Raw genomic sequence first — 24,265 nt, forward strand, 5'->3', positions numbered from 1 at the left:
AACTTCTGCTTCAGTTTGCTTTTGCACTGAATCTGCAAGCATATGTTTCATTTTCAAGTTTCTATTTTTTGTTTTTCTTTGGGGTTATTTTTGCTTATGTTGTAATTTGCTGAATGTTAATAAAAGCGTGTGCCTAAGGCCAAGTCTAACTCTCACTGGAGAGACCACATTGACTTTGTTGCTGTAGTGGGATTGGACCAAGCCTTAGGCTATGTCCATAGCAATAAACTGGCCAGGGCCTGGGCACAGGCCTGAGAACTAGCAAGTGATCATCCATACCATTAAGTCAGCAGCATGGTTCCTGGCCTGGTTTTGGGTTAGGCCAACTAGCACTAACCCAAGGACAGGGCCTCAGTCCAATTGGGTTTGGATGGGTCAAGGACCTCTCCCAAGTTTCATTTCAGCAATCAAGCTTTTCAGCACAAGAAGACATCTCCTGTATGGACAGAGGTCATGACATAGCCCTTGCCTTTGAGATGCAAAACCATTCCTGTCCTCTTCTACTCAGCAGTACGCATTGGATGCTGTCATGGCCAATGCTTATAGCTGTAAAGAAAGAAAAAAAGATGTGCATTATAAGCATTCTGTGTATCAAATACCTATTTGTACCTTTATTTTCATTTATATATGGTGGTGTCACGTTTCTACATAACATCACACTAAGAGATGGACACAATTGGACAGATTCAGATAAAAGCATTAACAAATATGTAAGCTAATAGAGTGCAGAAATTTAAACCAAGGACATCTCACTGTGTTAACTCACCTTTCCTGAGATTAGTACAGATTTAGAGCAGTATGATTGAGCAAGATTTTGCCCGGGATTTTTCGAAATTTTTTTTTAAATTAGTGATATAACAAAACCTAGGTACTGTTTATAAATTCAATTCTATCGAGTTATATTTCAATAGAAAGAATAAAATATATTCACATTTTTATGTAAGTATACTTCAAGCCATTCAACTGGGTACAGTTGTAGATCACAGTTGATTTCCCCTTAAAATACGTTATATTTGTATCAGATAAGAAATCAGCCAAGCAAAATAGGAAAAGTGCGTATCTGTGCTTCAGCCAAGGAAACATCTCATCCAGAATAACCAAAAAAAAATGACTGTTCTGTGTGCTAGAGGTGTTAGTTGTGAATATAGACAAGATCAGGCCTTGGACACTATTTTAATGGCAAAAAATGTATAATTACACACTACTTATGCAGATTTCATTAACTTGATTCGGGGCTGATATAGTAACAACTATTACAGTGACCAAGAGAACAGGATGTCTGTCATAACAAAGATCATTTAAATTTAAGAATAGTATTGATACAAGTACAAATATCTGCCAGTGGGTCACAATATGTTAAGGCTAGAAGTTGGAAAATTTTCTATCAACCTGAGAAGTCTCAAACTAAGGAGAAGACAAAAAAATGTGCTTTTTTTATGGTGCGTGATAAGCCTGGAAAAGGGCTGCCACGCTATACAAAATGTGAAAATCAGGAGAGTGGAATTTAAGCTTGTGATATGAATCCTTACATACGAGAGACGCTCAGATCTCCAGGGGACTTGGAAAGAAGACTGGGCTGCTAGTTTTTTCTGTGTCATTTTTAAGCCATTTAAGTCCTATGCTTCAGTACCTCTGCTGATCATGCAGCAGAATGAAGGTGGTTATTTTTTTCCTTCCTTTCCTCTGACAAACTTGGCTTCTGGGTGCATGTCGTTCTTACCTCCTCCAGAAGGGGTACAGACAGCACACAGAACAATACAGCTTGGTGCGCCTGATAGCGCTGGTCTCTCTCAGGTCAGTGTGCCGTCTTCTTGTTCTCAAAATTAATCACCAGATTTGGAGTCACAGAGTTTTTGCTTGGTCAGTCTGCCGGAGACACTTAGGACGTTTTGTCTTCCTTTGCGGTCTGGGACATGGTCTTCTTCCTAAGATCAGCTGGGAATTTTACCTATCAAAATTCCTTCATGTCACAGGAACTCAGGACATTTATCTCCTCCTCTCTTGCTATAAGAGCTTACAGTTGTGAGGGGCTTTTTTGTTTGCTTGTTTGTTTTTAACACCACGGATCTTAAAGAGCAGTAAGAAGGTTTTGTAACACGTTGTACATGTGGATGGTCTGTAGCAGCTCTGGGTTAAGTGTCTGCTCCATGCTCAATGCATGATCCATGTGATTCCTTCCAGTCTCATACTCCACTGAAGTAAACTGAGACAATGAAGTTACATTGGGACAAGTTTCTCTAATAAAAATTGCTCTAATAAAATAAAGCAAACTTTTCTAACATTAGTGCTGCAGTGACTCAGGTAGATTCAATGTATAACACTAAATCATGAAGACAGACAGGCACTACAGTGGTTTTTAATGATTACAATTTTTAATTAGGAATTAAAGCATCGCCCCATCACCCCCAAAAGCGTTTTTAAAGTTTTATCACTTAAACCAAGAACTCAGTTTTCAAAATAATGTGTAGTAAAATGTTTTAGAAACAAAGTTGTACTTTAATTTCTTTTTTTTTTTTTTTGAATCAGCATTTGAAAAATACTTATTTTCAGAAAAGGCTGTAAAAACAGCAGTTGGTGAACAGAAAAATGAAGTCTTTAGGATAGAATTACACAAACCTAGAATAAATCTAAAATATTACAAATTATTATTATTAAGGCCCCTCTTATAATGTGCTTGATGGATGATGTAAGAACATTTGTGCAGCCTATCAAAGAACAATAGTGTGTATCTGATCGCAAAAATAACAGATTTAAAAAATATCCAACTGTGAAATTCCCACAGAGTCTGGTTCTAGACTGTCAAAATCAATGAGAGTTTTACCAGTAACCTTAATAAATACGGTGCTGTGTCCGTAAACATGCCGTGTTATCATCAATGGCTAGACTTAGATTCATGTTTCTACCTGAATTTTTAAGATGGGACTAGTGAGTCTTGAACTCCTGAGCATTTTAAATTACGTTAGACTTACAGATTAAAAACTGTTTTCCTTTAAAACAAAATTGTACTTTGTTAACAAACCAGCTTAAAAAAAGATAAGTCATTTTGCATCAAGCACTGTTTAAAACATCGATGCAATACTTATTTTCTGTAGTAATGTATAGTTCCTAAGTGCGACTTTGGTAGATTCTCACTTTCTTGTAGCTGTTAGTTGCACAAGAAGTATGGATATTCTTGTCTGAGCACACACAAAAAAAGTATTTCAAACATTTTCCCTTCAAAACCATTCTTGATTTCTTTGCCATCAAGAGCATTATCTCGTAGGTTGTGTTGGGTCTGTTGTGAAAAACTTACAGTGTAAAAAGATACATGATTCCAATTTTATTAAGACTGTATGTGAAATGAAATCTTTATGCAGTAATTGATTGCTGCTTTGAGAAATAAAGAATGGTTTAAGAGAACACTTTTTACACATCAATGTTTAGCCGTTGATACAACTGAAAGGTTTTCCAATTTTTTTAGTCTTTAATTTCTCGGAAACTTGTGCACAAGCGTACCATAAACACATAAAATAACCAGAATGCTCATCCTGGAAAGGTCGGCATAGGCAAACCGGTCCTGTCTTTATCTTGTACGAGTGGCACCTGCTAGCAGGTGTTGACTGTGGCCCTGATTGCCCATCTCTTCTGGGTGTTAAACTGGTGTGGTGTGACTGAGTGGTTCTGTTGCCTTCACAAGGGCTGCTCGTGTAGGAGAACATCCTTGGGGTTGTGGCCTTGTGCGGCTAAGAGATCTGCATGGCAAGGAAGCCATACAACTTTCTTCAGAGTGCAGAAAGACTGAGTGTCTTTCTGAGTAGTATAGATGCTTAAGCATCCCAGATTTACGTAGCTGCTTTTGGCTTTTGTATTTCAAAAGTTCGGATGTAATGCGATATTCTTTTTCTGTCGAAAAAATGCTTGTATTTTGTCTGGAATGTGAATTAAATGGTAGTATTGTTGCCGTATCACAACCGTTATTTTCCTTTTCCATTAGTAGCAGGGATGGACGATTTAAGTTCAATGATGTACTTGAGATTATTTGAGGTAGTAATTATTCTCCAAAGATTACTATGACATGCACTTCATTCTAAGCCTAAATGGAGATATGAAGTGCTCATCTCATTCATTTCTGTTTGCCGTCGTATCAGCAAGTACATTTTTAGCAAATCCTTTATTCAATGGCATCATTTCTTTAAGTTTTCTGACCTTTTACAAAAATATGTGTTAAACATGTGCAAATGCTTCTCCCTGGCAAGTGGGTTAATCTTCGGTTGGTGTTGCACAGCTAAAAGGAACGTTTATTTTAAATGTGAGAGTTTTCTGTAGTACCAGCTCCTTGTGCTGCCCGTGTCTACCTCAAAAGCACCATTACTGTAGTATTTAGTAATCGACAATGTTTTTCTAGAAAACTTCAATTGTGATTTTTTTTTCCTCATTCTCAAATTGCTTCCTGTCACGTTAATTGTAATAAGTAATCCTCATTTTCATTGTTATGTAATTATTTGCGAGTGTGTGGTTTGACAAAAGGTCTACTTTTTGATCTAGATTATATGCCAAGGCAACTTCAGCAAGTCGAGACTAGGTAGGACTGGTTAAAGGCCACATTTGAATCAAAAGCTGTGTTTGTATTAACCTCCGAGAAACATGAGAGGACCGTGCCTAATTACTTAAAAGAGACTCGACAAAAATGGATTGTAGCTTGTTGATCTTCTTATTTCTTTGATAACTCAGAATAATCTTCAAGAAATATGTGGGCTTCTTTCTCAGATTCTTGAAATTTGATCACAGTGCAAAATTGTCCTTTGGCGCAAACCCAGAAATACACATCTTTGCATGATGCACCTGGACATATGTGGCAGGTCTGGTAGAATCAGCTAATTAACAACACAGGCTTAAACAGGCACCTCATCTGGCAGTGTAGTTAGTTGCCTGATGGTGCTCAGCAGGATTTGGTAGTGCTTTTTATTTTTCTATCCTAATGGTCTGCTGCCCACCTAATTTTGCCTTATTGTCAGCCACTACTTACCGCAGCTTGAGGCCCTCCCAGGAGGCTAAATTATTATCAAAGGATTAGGGAGATGTAGCCTTGCAGCTCTGACATTTCTGATTACTTGTCTATGCCAGAACACTAATTAGCTGTGACTAATTAAGAAAAATGTTCCTGCCATAGAAAACCATTTAAAAGAACTGAGAAGTAGAAAAGCAATTGAAAAGCTGAGCAGTGCTCAGATTTGCTGATTTAGATTTTCACCAAAGTCTTAACTCACCTTTAATTATGTGTAATATTTTATAGGGAAAATAGAAAGCCCTTGATATGAGAATCACTCTGCAGTTTTGTCTTGATCTAAAGACGTTCGTGTAATTTTAAAACATTTTGTCATGTCTTTTTTAGTAAAAGAAAGAATTTTAGGGAAAACTGTAGGCAGCGTCACCAAATGTGGACTGAAAAAGTGAATTATATTAACATGCTCAAATATATGAAATCATTCTGCAAGATGGAAGCAGCATCTTGCAGTTTTACTGTTCGAAGTCTTTTCAAAGTTCACTAAATTATTCGTGATGTTTTCAAGTAGATTCACCTCATTCTGGGAGATAGAAATCTCTATAAAAGAACAACACTTCATTTGAAAGCTGAGAAATGGAACTTCTATCTGATTTTTACGTATTATATAAGTTTTTCGTTGATTTTTTTTTTTTCTGGAATATGCTGAGAAAAGGAGTGCCCACTCTCGGAGGGTGCTGATTATGCTGCTGTGAATCCAGCAAAACTCAGCACTGTTGAAATCAATAGGACCACAACACACTTAAAGCAAAGCATGTGCTTCAGAGTTTGCTGCTTCAGGATCAGAATATTCAGCACTTTGTAAGCTGTTTTACACTGTAGCCGAGAGTCTTTTCTCTGGAGGAAACCATGACACAATGGCTGGGTTTGATATGTTTTTGGTATGATACATTTCCCCGCCTCTTCATTTTTTAGGCCTTTTTTTCTTTCTGAATTTCCATCCTGTTGGTTATCAAACAGCCCCAAAAGATACAAAAAGGGTTTTCTCAAGACGTGATGTATCCCATAGTCCAGTTTGCATTTAGTATTCATGGAATGGATGTCTGACACCTTTTTCACACTAATTTAATCATATTATTTAAATCTTCCCAGTGGGGGAGTAAGAAACTATGAAATAGATATTCTGATATCTTGCTAAAAGAGCTCTTTAGGTATAAAAGGGAAATAGAGAATGATTTTTCAGGGCACTAAATCTCATATCCTGATATTCAGAATTTCTTATGCTGTCCTATCCCCTAATTTCCCCGACTTCGGTGAAAAGCTCACTTTTTTTGAAAAAAAAAAAAAAAAGTGTAAATTGCTGTAAAAAGACAATTTTAAATGTGCATCATGAGTCAAAAGAAGAAAAAAAATGGAAAAAATCCCGAAGTCGAGACTTTCAGGTCCCTCTGATTCTTTTCCCCCGAGGGAATTCTGTCAGTCAGGGGTGGAACTACGAGGGTTTTTTGCTTGTTTGTTTGGGGAGGGGCTATAACACTGGGAGCTTCCAGTACAGTTTCCCCATAGACGTTTCTGGTATATACTGCTCATTCATTTATTTAACTTAGTTAAATGAATCTATCCATCACCCAGAGTATCCATTCACTAAAAACAATAACAATCCTATCAAATAAAAGAGAACTCCTTCCAACATCCAGGCACAATTTAGTCCTTTAACCTTTTTATCCTGCTAGGCACAAAGTAGCAGTATCTCATTCCAGGCACTGCATTTTTTATTTTTTTTTTTCTTATCTAGATGGCTTGAAATGTGTCTAGCAACTTAATGGAATCAATTGAGCGGGGACAACTATAAAAATATAAAATAGCACTGAAACTTTAGATGAGTCAGTCAGTAAGTGTTAACTATGGCTGCAGCTTTCACATTCTACGCAGTCAGGAGAAATCAATAAGGATTGTACCATTTATATTGTCTTATCCAATGTTTGTTCACCATGAAGTGCCAGGCACAAGCACCATCTAGGGAATATTGATTTCTTGATGTACTGTAATTCACACACATATAAACAGCAGGAGAACCTTGTGGTTTCTCAAACCTTACTTGCGGGTTTGATATTTATACTTGTATTTCAGTTTGGGTCAAGCTTAGTTTAAAAAGGAAAATGAAGCAAACCTCTGCGTAAGTGTTCGCAAATAGACGCACGACCACACTGTTGATCGTATTACAAGAAAAATAGTGACAGAAAGCATAAGAATAATCTAGGTTTACTATAATGAGTCTGGAGTAACAGAAAGAGATTGCTATGTTGTAAATCAAAATAGTACCAGGTGAGGATGCTGCAGAGTGCTCTGGCAAAGTCAGTAATTCCTCAGTGGAAAGAGCTTCTTAACCCCTTTGATCACAGGGAACTGAAGCTTTAGTGCTGATTTAGACGTGGAAAAGTGTTGACCTATATAAAGATGATTTCCTTTAAACAATTTTAAAGTGTTTCATGGTATATTTTCTTAATTTACACGGCATTGACTATCGTTTGTATTATACTGTACTACAAGTGTTCACAATGTGCAAGAAAAACAGTACAAATAAAGAATAGAAAAATCAGCTCAGAAAATAATGATAAAAAAAGCAACGCAGCTGTAAAATCTGCGTAGCTGAAAGAGCGCACCCGGGCAATAGGGTCCGAGATGGAAAGGAGCAAACCAGGCGCCTGCCCAGCCCAAGGAGACTTTCTCCAGAGAGATGAGAGGAGGAGAGAAGCAGGAGAGAGGCGGGAGGCTGGGCCTCTGCTCCACATGAGCGCTGCTCGGCGTGGGGCCCAATCGATGGGGCGCAGGAGAGGGGCGGCTCCACCACTCTGCAACTCCCCATCAACTTCACAGCTGCATCCAGCCCCGTCATAGGCCACCGCAATAACATGCAGAGTAAAGGGATGATGAGTCACGGTTGCTGGGGGGGAAGGATTGAGCTGCGTGGAAATACTCACCCAGAGGAACCCAGGATGTTTTAAATACTCTAATTAAAATACGTACTTGACCTCATTCCACGTGGAGCAGGGAGTCTAAATAGAAGAGTCTTGGACAAGAACTACTAACGTGAGTGTAAAAGTTACAATGCAGACTGTGGCCCAGCTTCGGTGCAACCTCACTTTTGGTACACGGTGCAGAGATTAAGAATATACTCACCGTAAGGGAGAGATGGGGCTCACAGGAGGTCTCTTCCAGCGGTCCCTTTGCTGATGCCTCACTCCCCGAGGAGTCCCGGGTGACTGGGCAAAAGCAGCGATAGGTGTCTCAGTTACGTACCTTACAGGCGGAGTGAACCTGGACTTTTAACCTTACTAATGTTACACTTAGGAAGACTGCTTGCATCTGTGCAGCTAAGCATATTCGCGGGGCTTTTAAAACTAGAGCCTGACAGCAAGAGGCAAGTGTTATAACAAGTAACAACTTGGTCATTTTGCGTTATGTTCATTTTTTCATTGTGAAGATCCAAGCTGGCTTTCATTTCAAGGTCGCTCAAGTGATGTTCCCCATTCTGTGCCTCGGAGGATGTTTGCAGATATACCCAAACTGCAGCACAACACACCGTGTGGCGAGACTGACAGTGACGAGACTCCAGAGAGTTTTAGCACCAGAATAACCTGTGGAAGTACCGTTCACAGATGCACCGCATATCCGGAGTGGAGTAGGGAAACTGTTTGTGCTGTTAGTCTCTCGCAGTCGTGAGCATTATGTTAGTGCCTAGTGTTTAAAATCAGAACAGCAACATTACATATGTCCAGATACAAAAGGAAGTTACGCGTGTCTAATTTTGCAAACCTCCAGTTTCCAAGCACATCTACCATATGTGAAGAAGCAAGAAAAAAAAAAAAAAGGGGGTCACAAACGTTATAAAGTAGCATAAATATTGTAAATTGCTGTTTAGCAACCAATAACCAGTGCAGGGAGAGATGACTACTGGATGTTTTGTATTAAAGTATGTATTTATTTGTGAATTGGCAGCAGTTCTGTAGCAACTAGCCAGCTTCTAATTATAAGCCTAAAATACGAAAAATTTACTTTCCTCCTAAAAGATAAGCTTTTCATATGGTAGGTGTTCTTTATTATTTCAGAACAATATCATTTTAGCCTAGATGTTTCAAAGATGCTTAATATGCTTTTAAGCAAGCCACATTCTCTCTTTTCTTCTCATTACTGATTTCTGAAAACTAGCCTGCCTAATTCCTTTCCTTGTATCACCAAAATATCTCATCCAGCAACTCTTCACTTCTTTGTTGTCACGAGTCCTGCTGAACAGGGTCTTCCCGTCAGGGTTTGGGTTCCTCTTTCTGTTGAGCTCCTTTCCCTTTTCTCCCGATTGCTTTGGGAGTGCCAGTGGGAATCCTTCATTCAAATAGGCAGTGAAGAGACGGACTAGAGACTAAAGTGTTTGTTTCATCAAGTAGTTATTCTTAAGAAAAACAAAATGTTTTTTGAGCTCCCTGAGAAGTTCATTGGAGTAATGGCACAAAAAAAAGGCAGAAGGAAACCAAAGGAAGAGTCCCACTGGAAGGAAGAAAACCTTTCTTCCCTGGTCAAGCAAGGGTGCAAGAGACAAGTTAATAAATCTGCTACAATCACACACATGCACAAAAAAAAAGGGGGAGAAGGTTAAAAAAAAAAAAAAACAGGAAGTACAATTATGTACCCAAACAGAGTTTGTAATTTGAAACGACCAAGCTAAAGAAATCTTGTTCCCGATCCCCTTATCACAAGAAGGATGAGTGCTGAAGCAGATGGTGGTACATGGTTTCTTTCTTACTTTTCCTTTCCGGTACATGTAGCTGTAATTTAGGCTGCGAGCAGTTTTGCACATTCCCAAGCCACAGTTCAAAACTTGGCTTAGCATTTCAGGCCTAGAGGAGGAAGCAAAACACAGAAGCTGGATAAAAACCTTAAATGTTTCCAGAAAGATGCCTTGATAAGTGGTGCTGAGCATTAGAAGCGTAAGACACTGGTGGGGCGGAAGAGGTGTGTGTCGGGCTCTGTGCAGAGTAGGAGCACAGGAGGGAACCCGGGGCTTGGGAGCATTGTAGCAGAAATAAAATCATAGAATGGTTTAGGTTGGAAGGGACCTTAGAGATTGTGTAGTTCCAACCCCTGTCCATGGGCAGGGACACCTCCCGCTAGACCAGGTTGCTCAAAGCCCCATCCAGCTTTCCTGTAGCCCCCTTTAGGTACTGGAAGGCTGCTATAAGGTCGTCCCGGAGCCTTCGTTTCTCCAGGCTGAACAACCCCAACTCTCTCAGCCTGTCCTCATAGGAGAGGTGCTCCAGTCCTCGAAGTTAAAATGTGGGAAGGAACTGAAGCAAAATGGGAAGCAGAGATGAATTCAGTGTTTTCATATTACACTCAATATTGATTTAATGATTTGCATTTTCTAGATGAAGGCTTTTAAACATCTGATTTTTGGTGTAGGGGAAAGGTTCCAACAAGGCTAACTCCATGGATTTTCCACTTGTGCTTAGTTTAATCTTCATTTCTTTCAGTTTTTTTAAATGAAAATTTCTAGGGAAAAAAAAATGCAGAAGGAATAAAAATAGTGGCATCATGGTGACCCCCAAAACAAATATTATTCTCCTTGAACTTTGTGAACGTTGAAGAAAATGCAAAATTAAGCCCCCAGACTTTCCAGGTCTGATGTCTGCTTATTAACCGATGTATACTATTATTGGTTGAAAGCTAAAGGATCTTAAAACATCCTTTCAGCTTTATATTTGTACTGATTGTATTTTATATGTAGTAAATAACAATCAAAGTAATGTGTCCTGATACAGCAAATACACAGGAATTGAACATGTAGGTAAGTGGAGCTTAATCAGTGCCCCTGAAGTGGAGATAAAATTCTAACTCTCAGCACAGTTGCAATGTCAGCTATTTCCCTCTATATTAATTTTGCTATGAAAATTATGCCACATAAAAATTTTCCCCTGGTGACAGCAATGCTTGGAATCGAAAAATGGAGATTTTTTTTTCATTTTTCAGAGAAATAATGTAAACTTCTTTGATGTTCTAAGCAGAAGGATTGCTATCTTGCCGAAAGTAAACCAGCCAGAAGCATTGGGTTAGCTGTAAGAGTATCCAGGCTACAGGTGTACTTGAAAATTTTGTTGTATCTAGAGATGGTGTAATTTTTATTTCTACGGTCAGAAGTCAGCTAAGTTACCACTTCTGCCAGCTGAATTTTACTGTCTGTAATGGAAAAGCACATCTCAATAACATAAATTTCTCTGTTGCTTCAGAACAATAATATTAAGACGCACACACAGAAAATACCACCTTTGCATGGGCTTCCCACAAAGGCAAAATTCTGAATTTGGGTGAAAATATTTTTTCAGGGATGTCACTGTAAACTTGTGTGCTCGAGAGTCCAACCTAGCTCAGTGTTTTGTGTTGTGGGGCTGTGAGGCTATGTATGTGAGAAGCCACCTTCTTGTGGGGTTGGATGACCTGTCGCTGAGGGGCAGTGGCTGTCACCAGGAAGCTACATGGAGCTGATATTGGGATGGGAAAGCTCTTGCATGAGAGCTTTCTCTTCTCTGAGGTTTCCCCGGCTTCTGTTCCTTCATTTTCCTGGTCACTGACACAGTTCTCATTGGAAATGCAACTGGAAGTGCCTCACAGACCAGTCCACATCTATGACAAGTGCAACTTAGAAAAGAAAAGTCACTGGGAAGAGAATTTGTTCCTGCCAAGGGAGTGAAGATACAGCGGGAGGGGTCTATGTCAGTAGTCAACAACTTCTGGTCTCTCTCCAGCAGAAGAAATGGATATTTTGACCAGTTCAAAAATCACCTGTGTCAGGAATCAGAATTTATAGGGTAGGAAGAGAGTACAAACAAAATACCTAGATGCTGATCCATTAATTTTTTTCTAAGGCTACATAAACTTGAGGGAAAAGCATAAACATCTTATGCAAAGGTACTTCATTGCTGCTTTTAGTTTGCAACTAAGTATTTTTCATTTCTGCAAAAAGTGTAAAGATCTTTTTGAATGTTAATTTACTTCTTCTGACTTGATTTCTTAGTTTGGTGTTCCTGTGTGTATTTATAAGATGCAGATGACCTTCTGAAGTATGATGGTGGCCCACAAGCTTAAAAACTCTTATTTTTAAGAGTTACAAAGGCATTCCGGCCTTCAGAAGAGTCTAGGAACTCTTCTCTCAGGTAAAAATCCTCATTTTGGTGGATGATATCTACACCTTACCTTGAAAATACAGCTATAATTTCTAAACCTCAGAGTATTTTCAAAGACACTACAAGTTCCCTCATTATTATTAACATTCAACAAAGGATTATTCATATTTTACAAAGAGGGAAACAATTATGAAACTTAAATCAGGAACTTTTTTCCTAACTTTGGCTGTTTGCGTTTTTAAGGAGTAACTTGCTTTTGTCATTTAGCATTTTTTTAAATGCTCTAAAAGTTCCATGGCACATTACTAACACTAGCTACCAAAATCCTGGAACAATGTAATAGCGTTGCCTTTTAATGAAAACTAGGCATTTTAGCACTTAGCACACTCATAGCATTTCTTACGTGTTTTAGCTTACGCTGCCTTTGATGTACAATCTCTTCAGTGAAAAGAGCTCTTTTAGTTATTGGTCCTGGTAGGAAAAGTAGGGCTGGAGGAAGTAAAAACATCCCGTTGTCGTCTGAGCGACTCGATTCCTGATCAATAGTGCGATAAAGGCTACGGTAGGAAGATAAAATGCGGTTCCTAGAAAAGCTGTTCCCCCTGCCATATTCAGCAGCAAAAGCATTTTGACAGTGCTCATTTATCAAGAGCGGGCAAGATAGAGAAACTCGGCGGGGTCTTGTGTCTGCGGCGTTAGGGATACCAGCCCTAGAAGGACTAAAGCATTGTGTACTAGTATGTATTGAGCCTCCTTCCAGGTGGCAAACAGCTGCACCTTTTTATAAAACTTCAAAAATAAATCTGAAGTGCTTGCTTTCAGCCGATAAGTGTTATATTTAATTGAACCGTTCTGCGAATGTTATAGCTCAGGCACCCAGAAAGGTGGTGAATATTTAATATATTTGTTTTGTATTTCCACCGGTCAGCAGAATAATGAAATTCCTTAACTACTTCTCTTTAACTTGCCTGAAGAAAGCACGGTATGTTGCTAAATCGCTTTTCTCCGGCCCTGCCGAGAAACAACTTTAATCCTTGTTAGAAAATTGCAGAGTCTGGGCCTGACAAAGAGCTCATGCCTGGCGCATTGTGAGCGCTGGGAGCGGGGCGAGGGGAGCCCTTTACAGCTGCGTGCCTCCAGCCCGCCTCAGCTGGACTATTTAGGCGAGGAGGTTTGTCAATTCCTCCCGACAATGGAGCCAGTTTTTCAGTGCCTGTAGCCGCGCCGAGCCCCGTTGGGGATCAATGCTGGCCATTCAAGCTGCACCCTCTTTCATTGCTTTGGTTTGTTAATTTAAGACTAAAGGTCCGCTGAGGGGGTTTAGGGTGTTTAAGAAAGCTGATGAACTGTTTAAGAAATCTGATGAACTGAGAGCGTTTATAGCCCTGGTGTGGCAACTATTGGCACTGAGGGAGCTGTGTCCTTGTTGACCCTCTTGTTATTAAAAATGCACAAGTGCTGCGCTTCTCAATATTTCAACACTCTTTCATTGTCAATACCACCTTCTGAGCCCTTCAGCTTGTTGCTTGCTCTAAAGATCTTCTTAGATTGGGTTTGAAAACTTCACCTTAAACACTAGATTAGACTGATGTTCTGTTTTCCGTGCTCCTGTTGATTTGTTGAACCTTCCCAGGGCTGGAAAGCAAGTAGCAGCTTGATGGGGAGACGGGCTGCTAATATGATTTACCAGTCTACAGTCATGCACAATAAGTGTGAATAAATACAGGGGTCTCACAGAGTCAACCCTAGCCTTTCCTTTTCTCTTATTTTTTACTTTAAAAGAGGTATCTCAGGAAAATGAAGTGAGTAATGCATGCCCTTACAGGAGCTGGATGAGCTATGAATAAGAGGGGGGGAAACAGGGAGGCAAACACATTTTTGTTAAAGTGGTTGGCTGCTGTTATGTGCTGATGTGAAAAAAATGTATAACAAACACTTACTGCTTTATTCTTGCATAGGCGACAGCAAAGAATATGGCACTAATACCCTCTCATTGGCATCTGCAAGAGTAGCATTGTCCTTTCTGGGCTCTTGTTACTCACGGGAAAGTGACTTTGTCTTAAAACCAGTTAAAAGGATTTTATTTTTTTTTAATTATTGTTACTTAAAAACTGTGCAATCTCGGGACCATTATCTGACCGCTGAGGCTTTTGAGTTTGCAGTAGATTCCCGTAAGTCACAGCAGATGCATCCCGACCTCTATAACATGCTCCTGGTCGTCAAAACGCATGGCCTTGGATTCTACCTCTGAGAGGCATTTGCAGTGCTGTGCGTTTCAACGGGCTCCAGAAGAAGCGAGAGGGAAATATTTGCTTTTCTTAACGAAATCCGGCAATTTTATGTTTATGCAGCTTCAGCCTATACTAAGTGCTCAAAACTAGTGGGTATAAGGCCAATAGCGAACAGGAATGTTATCCACAAGTACCTGTAGGAGGACTCTAAAAATATACTGGATGTTATTTTTATTAAAAATACCGTGTCTATTCAAAATACGAATACATCTTTTTCTAATACAACAGCAGGCATATTTTTTTTCTGAACAAGGTACGTTGCCAGAGGAGCAAGTACCATAGTATCGTTTCACAGTCACCAAATGAAAAATTTCTACTTAAAGTTTAGCATATTAAAGCTTGTCAGGGAAATATAGTATATTGTTTTCATTCACAAATTCGAGTAGCAAAATGGATTCCCTCCAATTTCTTAGCTTTGTTTCCGGTGCATGTAAGCATATCACAGGTATATACATGGAGAGGCTAATTTTTACTGCATCCATCTTAATGAAGTTATTTGACCGGGCTTTAAAACACATCTTTTGCCAGAAAACATCACAGAATTTCTGATCCTGTCTGTAGTTTGTTGGTGGGAGCAAGTTTGAGCCCCTTCTGCTTTCTACTTGATACAAACCAAATGCATCCTGGATGTGTTATTGGATTATTTTTTTTTTAATGGAAAAATACCAGTTTTGAGGAAACACCATTAGGAAAATCATTCTCTCTCCCACGATTATGTTAAAGATTAGCAACTGTAGAGTCTGAGCGATAATATAATAATTGGGCTCATCTTGTTGCAAATAACAATAGCTATTCTGGGTAGAATGCTTGGCAAGTGATTTTTTTAACGTTTATTAAATTGATAGAGTTCCCTGAGTGAATAAGCTCGTGTAAACTGTATTTTATTTTCTAGACATCTGTATCCACACAACACCTGTCGTGTAGTTTACAGCCGCTACCTAGTAACGACTCTGTCACATTAAAAATATTTTACAGGTACTTACAAAGGAAATCAAAACCAGCATGCATGTTTGGGGTGAAATAATGTAAATAGTAGAAGAGTGTCATTCAGTGATAAAAAACAGTATTTTATGGATACCAGGTCGGTCCCACATTTTCTTGAATAGATCAAACTACTTTTATGAAACGTGCAGCTACCTGCATTTCGTGTGGTCCGTTTGTCCGCTTCTGTAAAATGGTAAATGAATAGGAGAAACTCTAAAAAATGTAAAATCAATTTATTTCCAATGATTCATGATTAAAATACATTTTAACACGTTAAACAAAATAAATGGAAGTCATTATTATAGGCAGATCTTATCTCAAACTTATCTTAAAACTGACAGTTACCAGGAGATGAGACTGTTTTCTGGAAGGAAAAAATATTTACATATATTTCTGGTATGTCTTTAAAGCTTTTTCCAGAGAGCTTACGTTTTGATGAAAGAATTCTCTTTCTGTCTTTTGTTACATCCAGTAGCCAGTAGTTTGCCTTTGGTTTTTCAATATATGTTTTATTTTATTTGTTAATGGAGAGGTGCCCAATGAGACAGGTTAGATCCTTCCTTTGAATTACTTCCCGACCTATCCCTTGCCTGACACGCTGCGTTTTCAAATGCGCGCGACGTTTCCTCTCTTTGCGTATCTGCGTATTTTGTAAAGACGCGGAAAATTACATTAGAAAAGAATTTAAGCCTCTTCCCCGTGGGGAAAGAGACAAGAAGCAGCTACAACACAAACTCTTTTAATCTCTCCCTGCTAAAATGGGAAAAAAAATCCCTTCCTCTTTACAGTTTGACTAAATGACATCTGGTTGGTATTTTACAGGAGGGGGAGGAAAACTGCTACAACTATGTTTCGTAAAATCTCTTTTAATCCAGTTAATGTGAAAGAACTATTATAGTAGCTGTTTGGATCTGAGCATTTTTTTTACGGTAACATAGACACCAACAGCAGAGAGCTTATTCTTACCCCAGCCACTTGTGAAGCTTTGAGTGAAAACATACCCATGCCTAAGACACAAAAAGGAAATAAGGTAGGCTGTAATCATAATCAGTAATTAACATAAAACAAAACCTTAACATGTTTATTCTGGGAGGGGTGGAGTGGTGGTTTGATGATACTTAAATACAGTTTCCATGGATTTCTGAATTTTTTTACTTCATAAAGAAGTGATTTAAAAGCAAAAAAAAAAAAAGCGAGAGATTCCATATTCGATGTTTGATGCTATTTTCCTGTTTGGATTGGAAAATCTAGGTATTGCAAAATCTCCCTCAAGATACCCTACCTGCCTTCTTCCCCTTGCTGTTTTAGCTGTCAGTTCTCTCATGTAATTGTGTATTTAATATCCATTCTTGCTGACAGATAGCAAAGTGCATAACGGTGTTTTGCTTGAAAATGTTGTAACTGAAAGATAAAATGGCAGTTGCTAATTCATGTAAAGAACAGTCTAGGTCAACTTATTTGATTTCCTACTGACCCGTGCAATTCTCTTAACAGGAAATTATATCATTGTTGACTTCAAGCGCTGATCTGTGATTATTTCAAAGTGTTTCATTACCTCTCATTACCAAATCTGTTAAATGAATACTGCAGGGTTGTTTGGTGGGGGGTTTTTTGTGCTTCTTTTCAGCAATGGTATAGCAGCTCCATGAAAGTCATATGCGTGTGGTTGGCTGATAGATTAGACCTTCAGCTTCACATCTACCAGCTGAAGACGCTCATCAAGATAGTGAAGGTAAACAAACCGTGTTTGAGTTAGACTGCATAATAAAGAGAGAAAAGTGATGAAGTATTAACGTGGATAAATCCCTAGAAGTTAAAAAGTTATGAATAAAGTTGAGAACTTACGTAGATTTGGGTTGGGGTTTCTTTTTTCCACAGTAGTCGCAAATCTGAAAAGAAAAATAATTTATTAAAACCTCTAATGCTAATTATATGTGCACTAATAATTGTCTGTTCTGGACCCAGTGACAATTATAATTGTTTCGAGGAATTTTATCAGATTATTGCTATCAATACAGCAATGTTGTACGATATTCCTAATAAATTATTGTTTGTCATATTATTGATTTTTTTTTACTTTACCTTAATAATCACAACAGCATTCTTTCTCAATTTTTCCCCACTCCTAAAAAGTAACTATTTTCTCTTTCTTATGTACATGTGATTACTAGGTTCAATTGGAAAACAATATTCAATATATTAGAGAACATTTTCCAATCTTTCATACTCTGGGATAAGTATCAATAGAAAACCAATCCTTCCAGTCCAGTCCTCAGCCATTTACACTGGACGATGTCAAATGCTTCCGAGCAAAGTGTAAAATACCTTGCAATAGGCAATTACGGGTTAACCTACCATAAAAGAAAATTTCCTCCTAGCTCCCTTTCAAATCTCAGTTAATACCCTTAGGGGAGAGACAGAAAGCCAGTTCAGATTTTATTCCTTTTAATTCTGTCTTGTTTAACTCTGAGCATTCTTGTTATCTGTATAAATGTGGAATAAGAAGCACCTGTTGTCAATGGTGACTTGGATTTCTTCAAAGTATTTTCTTATAAAGTTCATGCAAGACTGTAAAGTCAGAAGCGTTTTGACTTGTGGACACTAGAATTGCAACTGCAGCCTTCAGGATTCACTAGTTAAAAAGGAAAAAAAAAGAGAGAAAGATGCAAGAAAATAGTCGTAATAGTGATGGCATTATGGATCCTTGAAGCTTAACTTTGATATTTTTAACTTTAACTGATTTCTGTAGGAGCAGAATTTGGCTCTTCATTATATTATGTCCCAAAATGGCAGAAGCAGTTTGCTATTTGTGTTTGAAATGAATGGCTCTTGCAAAAAGTTTAAAGTTCTTCTCAAGTGAAGGTAATCATTCTCTGGGGGAAAAAAAGGTGTTATAGGATCTAAAAACTTTGCCCAGTGAAATCTAAGAATGGGCAGACCAATTTATACCAGTTAAATATCGCCCAGGAGATTAATGGAAGAGGCTTGTATAAAATTGAAGTTGAGGTGAACGAGCAGCACTGTCAACCAGCCTGCCTTCTGCAGCCTGGCACGCAGGTTAGCCTTCTTCAAAAGAAGTCGGCTCCTGGTGGTGGTGGGAACACGCTGGTGATGGTGGTAGCCTTTCTGTGCCCATACACCTGGTTTGCTTTGCACATGAATTCCAAGTGTGTTATCCCATGGCACCTTCTGTGGATACAGAAGATTGAAGAAGATGATGTCAATCCTAGGGGTACCGGTCAATGTACTGGAAGACAGAAAATCTTGTCCACCTGTGTTTCGGTGTGTGAAGATGGCAGAAGTGGAAAAACAGGAACTCATCCAATGGGAGGCTGCTGGCAAATAGGAAACAGTGATTCAAGTAGAGCATCATAAGAAGCTTTCGCTGCCGCAGCCCAGCTGGGGAGAGGCGTGCGGGGAAGCACAGTTCCTCCAAACTCCAGAATGAAAGGAGGGACTTCTCTGTTTGCTTTTGGGAAAACTGGGAGGTTGTGTTGCCCTGGCATCTCTTGGAAATATTCCAAAGAAGTAGTAGGAGGTCATTTTTAAGGGACGTGGGATGAGTAAGAGATAGATGATGCTTTCATGTTTGGATGCAGCAAAGGGAGTGGCATTATTAAGAATGACCAGGAGAAGAAAACATTGCCTGTTCCCATTAAAGCCCAGACTGAGGGATGATGGCATAACGGTATCGTTAGATGTCTGAGACACGTGCAGAGGGACATGAATAAAGAAGGGTCAAGGACCAAGAGGAAGGGTAGGGAGAAATGAAAAATTAAGCTTGGAAGTGAACATTATTATCCTGCAAAAGTATGTCAAGGGAAGAGCAACGACTGAACGCCGGAGTGCTGGTCTGAGAATGGGAGGAATACAATGTAAGACTGAAAGAAATTGCTGTAGGACCTGTTAACAGCATAAAAGGAAATGGAATGCACAGTGTTATAAAAAGGGAATGCAGTGGTGACACTCGAAAAAGACTAGGCAGGGTACTCACAGGAGTGTGTGAGCAAAACATAAGCTGCATCCGTTGACTCTGAAGCTGACCTATGAAAGTCAAATAAATCTCAGTTGCAGCAATTCAGACAAGGTTTAAATAATCATCATAGATAGTGGCAGAAAATGTTCCCCCAGCTGAATGTTACCCATTTTGAGAGGTGTCTTTTGCAGTTCTCTGATGTACTGCGTGAAACAAGATCAGCTCTTTTCTCTCTTCTTTTTCTGAGGGCTGTGCACCGTCTCTTCTGGCAGAGGAATGGGCCTGATGGCCCTTAATTATTTTCCCTTTTCTTTTTCCTGTAGTCTCTTCCATAAACATTGGGAACAGCGTACACAAAATAAGAAACTAGCTAGATCAGCTTCTCCTTCTTAAGCTTTTTAGGCTAACTTCAGGAAAGATTATTTCAAATGTGTTACAACTTAAAAGTAAAGACAGTAGGGTAGATGATTTTCCATATGCTCACTTGAACATAGCATCAATGCATAAAAAAATTCCACTCAGAATTCTTACTTCGTAGAAAGTCAAAGAAAAAAGCCCTACCTGATGCTCATAGGATGGCTGGATACCAGGGAAAGAAAACTTTCTCAAGTGAAAAAAAAAAAATGTAGATATGAGTCAAAATTTAGATGACTTAAAATGTAAATTAACTGACTGAAGTAGTCCTCTACTAAATGTTTACATTTTAGAATCACGATCTAAAATGTACTTTATTTTTCCACACTTGGTATATAAATGTAAAGATAAAGCAAATAAAATCATATTATGGGGAAAAATCAGACATTTACGTTTTGCTTGAAATGACGGAACTACCTGTAGCCAAATTCACATTTCAATGTGCAGTTAGAAAAAATGAGTTAGAAAAATTCTTTGTTGGTTTCTTCTTGAATAAATGAGACAAATGGAAGTTACTGAGGAGTCGGCATACAGTCGCAGAAATGTAGCAGGAAACACAATCTCTTAAAGGAATGACCTTTGAAGCGTGGCTTGTAGACACTCTCGAGTTTATAGAAATCTCATGCAGCCCAGAAACTAAGACCACAAAATCTTTGGCAAACTGTAGATGATAGTTCCCTAACGGGGGGAGGAATGAAGGTGTTCCGTGGCATGCTAGAAATGGCCGGTGCGTAGTGGACGACTGCTTGGACTTGCTCGAGTCCAGTTCAGCATGTTTTACTTTTTGCTGCAGAAAACCTACCGAGACTTCAGGTTGCAAGGCGTGCTGGAGGGAACGCTGAACAGTAAAACCTACGATACCGTTCACAGCCGTCTGACAGTCGAGGAGGCCACAGTCTCAGTCACGGACGCGGGAGGACTTCAGGGCATTACCATGAAAGACAGTGACGAGGAGGAAGGATGATATTATCTCACCGAGCATTTGGAGTTCGAGGGTAATGGTCTGAGGGTGGGGGTTATCTTTGGCTTGAGGATTTTTGGTAACTTGTCCTTGTAGTTGCATTTATAGTTTTGCCTTATGATATAGGTGCAGAAATGTAATTTGCTCCGTTTTTTAAAAAAACTGAAAGTAAGATTGTCAGAGGAAAAGTGCCAAGGACTTTTTGAGAACAATGGTTGTAGCATATTTTAATGTATAGCTTTGCTTAGGGCTGCAAGAACACTGGCATGGAGTTTGAGTTCCACTGGTGATTACGTTTCTTTCCCTTTTGTTCGTTACCATTTGTTCTTGTATCTCCATCAGATATTGATGTCCTGTGCAGAAAACAAGATGTGTGCCTCACTTAAAACCCAGCTATACAGGAAATCATTCTTGGAATAAGTCAGTGCCCTAGGTAAAAAAATAGTGTATTTACAGGTTTACACCTTGTTTACCTTTTTTTGTGCTTAATTTTACATTATTATGTGATGTGCATTAAAAATTTTAACCTTGGTTCTTTGTATTTTGAGGTTGGTATATAAGTAGTAGGACTTCAAGGACAGCCAAACACCTACAAACTACTTAGGAGTGTTGTTGTGTCTACTCATTTTGCAAGTTTAAAGATATCTCATCATGTTGGATGTCAGTAAGCTTGCCATCAATGTTTCGATTTCTGTGAAAAATTTCAGGCAATAAAAACCCATTTTGTCGTGACCATTTCTGTATCTACCCAAGTTTGTATAGAATCCTACAATTAAAAGATGTTTTCAATATTTCAAACCGTTTGAATTGTTATGTGATTCCTCGTGAGAACAAGTGGGGTTTTTTTGAAAGATTATTATATTTAGTTTATATAGCAATTTATAGTGTATATATTCATTTTATAGAGCAGATCTATTTAGGAAACAAATATTCAAGGATGAGAGGCCTTGAAAAAAGGCAAACGAAAACCCCTCCCTGGCAGATGAACAGACAGTGTCCACTGCCTGTTTTCCTGTGCCCTCAATATAAGCCACAAAGAATTCAAATTTTCATCAGTCAAACCTCGCACGAGTTATGAAAAATGCAGCTTTTCTTTTTTTTTTTTTTTTGTGGGAACATGACTAATTCCTGGGTTTGTGTGGACAAAATCAGAAAGAACACAGAAGATGATACCCAAAGAAGGAAGGGAGGCTGCTGAGGCCCTCGCTGCGCCCTAGTGTTACACTTGAAGGGCTTCGCTGATGGACTGTGGAGGATTCACGAGACTGGTGAGAAGTTTCCCTGCAAGACCAGACCATAGGACTTCAGGGGTCTGCCACAGGCACATGGAGCTGGAGGAATTGTGAAGAAGAGCTGTAAGGAAAGTTTTTTGAACACACTTGGAAATTCAGCCAAACAGGGAAGGGCAAGTTATGCTTCTTCCTGCTGTTCCGCATGGGAGTTGAGGTGAATTCAGCAAAAAGGGAGAAATGTGAGCTGGTGGGGATGGCCGTTCTTCTCAGCTCTTGGTGCCACGACCAAGTGCTCACCCGGAGGTGCCCAGGGAGGCACGGAGGGCTCGGGCACAGGCACCAAGGATAAGTATCAATAGATAAATATCAACAGGGCCAGGTGGAGCTCTGAAAGCCAGGGTCGGTAAGGAGTAGCCCACCAGGCAGGAGCTGCAGCCTCAGCCCCAGTCTGGCTGTGGCGGGCAGCGGGGTTCGGAGGAAGCCAGGCTGCACAACGTAACTCCCAGCTCCCCAGAAAAATAAGGCAGAGAGAGATCAGTGCCCATCAGGCCCAGAGGGAGCTTGTCTCTGCAAGGATCCCCCTGCTTGCCCTCTGCCCCCAGCCTTTACCTCCCTGAGACCCTGCGGAGATGCCTGCGGAGGAGCCAGTTGTAACCAGGTGAAGGCAGGTGTCACCGCGGTGGCCCTGCAGTGCCTGCCGAGGCCACCCAGTGCAGGGGCATGCCAGCTCCAAGCAGGCCTCTCCTGAGAATTAGGCATTAAGAAATTTTTAAGGTTCTGAGATGACACAAGAGTGGGAAGCATTATCAAAACTGGACGCTGTCCCTAGCAAGTCACCAACTGTGTGGGAGCTTGGCGTGGGAACTAGAAACTCTGGGACAGAAGTGGCTGTCGCCAGCACAGCCCAGGAGGTGATGGGTCCAACCCGCCTTCAGGGGAGACCAACCCAGCAGTAGCCCATCTGCCCGGCCCCGCTAGCCAAAAGCCCTGTGGAAAACACACTGGTTTCACTCTTCTCACCTGTTGGCTTGTCCTCTGTCCCCAGTTGTCTCCGTACCAAGAAGGGCTTCCTGGTAAAGCTAATGACTCTCCCTATTGACTTGGACAATTACAGAGTAGGTTATAGTAACTTCACCTGTCAGGGGCTCAAGAGGACTCAGGCCATCATGGTCCTGACAGGCCTCACCTGGGACCCCCACCCGCCGCCTCTGTCCGGGGACTCCATCTCAGCACACTCTGGGGCTACCAGCCTCCGCAGTAGAGGGGGAGTGCTGGTTTCCAGCTCATGGGCCCTGTTGATCCAAACCCTGACCCCTGGAGTGACTTCAGACCTGCCTGATGATCACAGACAGGTTGGTCTGTATGACTTTGAGTTGCCACCAGCTCTCCCCCTGCTCCAGCTTGCCCTGCTCCCTGGAATGCGGGTGGTGGGACCAGCCCTGGCTGGTGGTGCCCTGCCCTGTTGGCCTGGGGAAGTCCCCCTAGTTCCATGTCCCTTAGGGAGCAGTCAGCCCTTTCTATGCCCTGATATCATCTTTAAAAAAAAAAAAAAAAAGTGTTTGTGGCTTGAAGTAGGTCTGAGTTACTCAAATTTCATGTAGCATGATACATGCACGCCCCATATGTCGAGCACTTTGCTATAAGATTTCATCTGCACGCGGTACTTGCAAGACATGTCTGTCGGTAAGATCGAGATAAGTAAGGAAATAGTAAAAAAAACCAAACAAACAACAAAACAAAGGTGATGTAACCATGAAGAAGTTAAAAGATGTTTGTGATCTCAGAGACATTAACTCAGACACAAAGTATCTGCTAAGTTATTATTAGAAAGGCAGCAGAGCAGACAACACAGGGAGGCAGGTACAGAAATGACAGCCCTCCAAAGGTCGTTCAATTTCCTAATAATTCACGTGTTTTCTTAGTAACTAGATTTGCGAATCCGTGAACCGACGCCAAGCTTGAGAAGGCCAGTGAGTATCTGTGTGACAGCCGCGGCAAAGCCCCGCCGACATGGAAGCAAGGTCCGCCTTTAACATTTCAATTTAGGCGTTGAAATGCTCCGCTCGCTGCGGGAGGTGGGTGCCCGTCGCGGGGAGACGAGCGTCCCCTCTCGCCGCACGGTCCCGGCTCCGCGGTCCCCTGTCCCGGCGGGGCGGGGCGCAGCCTCACCGCCCCCGCCGCTTCTCCTAAGCGGGCAGCCCTTAGCAAGGGGGTCTCCTCTAATTCACACACACTCCCCTCTCCCGCACCGTTG

General features: G+C 40.4%; 1 protein-coding gene across 9 annotated transcripts in view; it reads left to right on the top strand.

The window, feature by feature from the left end:
- The window catches only part of CADPS2 (calcium dependent secretion activator 2), a 321,334-nt gene extending 299,752 nt beyond the window's left edge, over nucleotides 1-21,582 (top strand). For all 9 annotated transcript variants that reach the window (XM_074597183.1, XM_074596347.1, XM_074596437.1 and 6 more), the window contains 2 exons: nucleotides 17,056-17,160; nucleotides 20,612-21,582. In XM_074597183.1, coding sequence (XP_074453284.1) covers nucleotides 17,056-17,160; nucleotides 20,612-20,782 — 276 coding nt within the window. In that variant the 3' untranslated portion in view covers nucleotides 20,783-21,582. The remainder of the gene's footprint in view (nucleotides 1-17,055; nucleotides 17,161-20,611) is intronic.
- Nucleotides 21,583-24,265: the final 2,683 nt, after the last annotated feature.

This window comes from Larus michahellis, chromosome 1, assembly GCF_964199755.1.
Source record: "Larus michahellis chromosome 1, bLarMic1.1, whole genome shotgun sequence".
Classification (NCBI taxonomy): Eukaryota; Metazoa; Chordata; class Aves; order Charadriiformes; family Laridae; genus Larus; species Larus michahellis.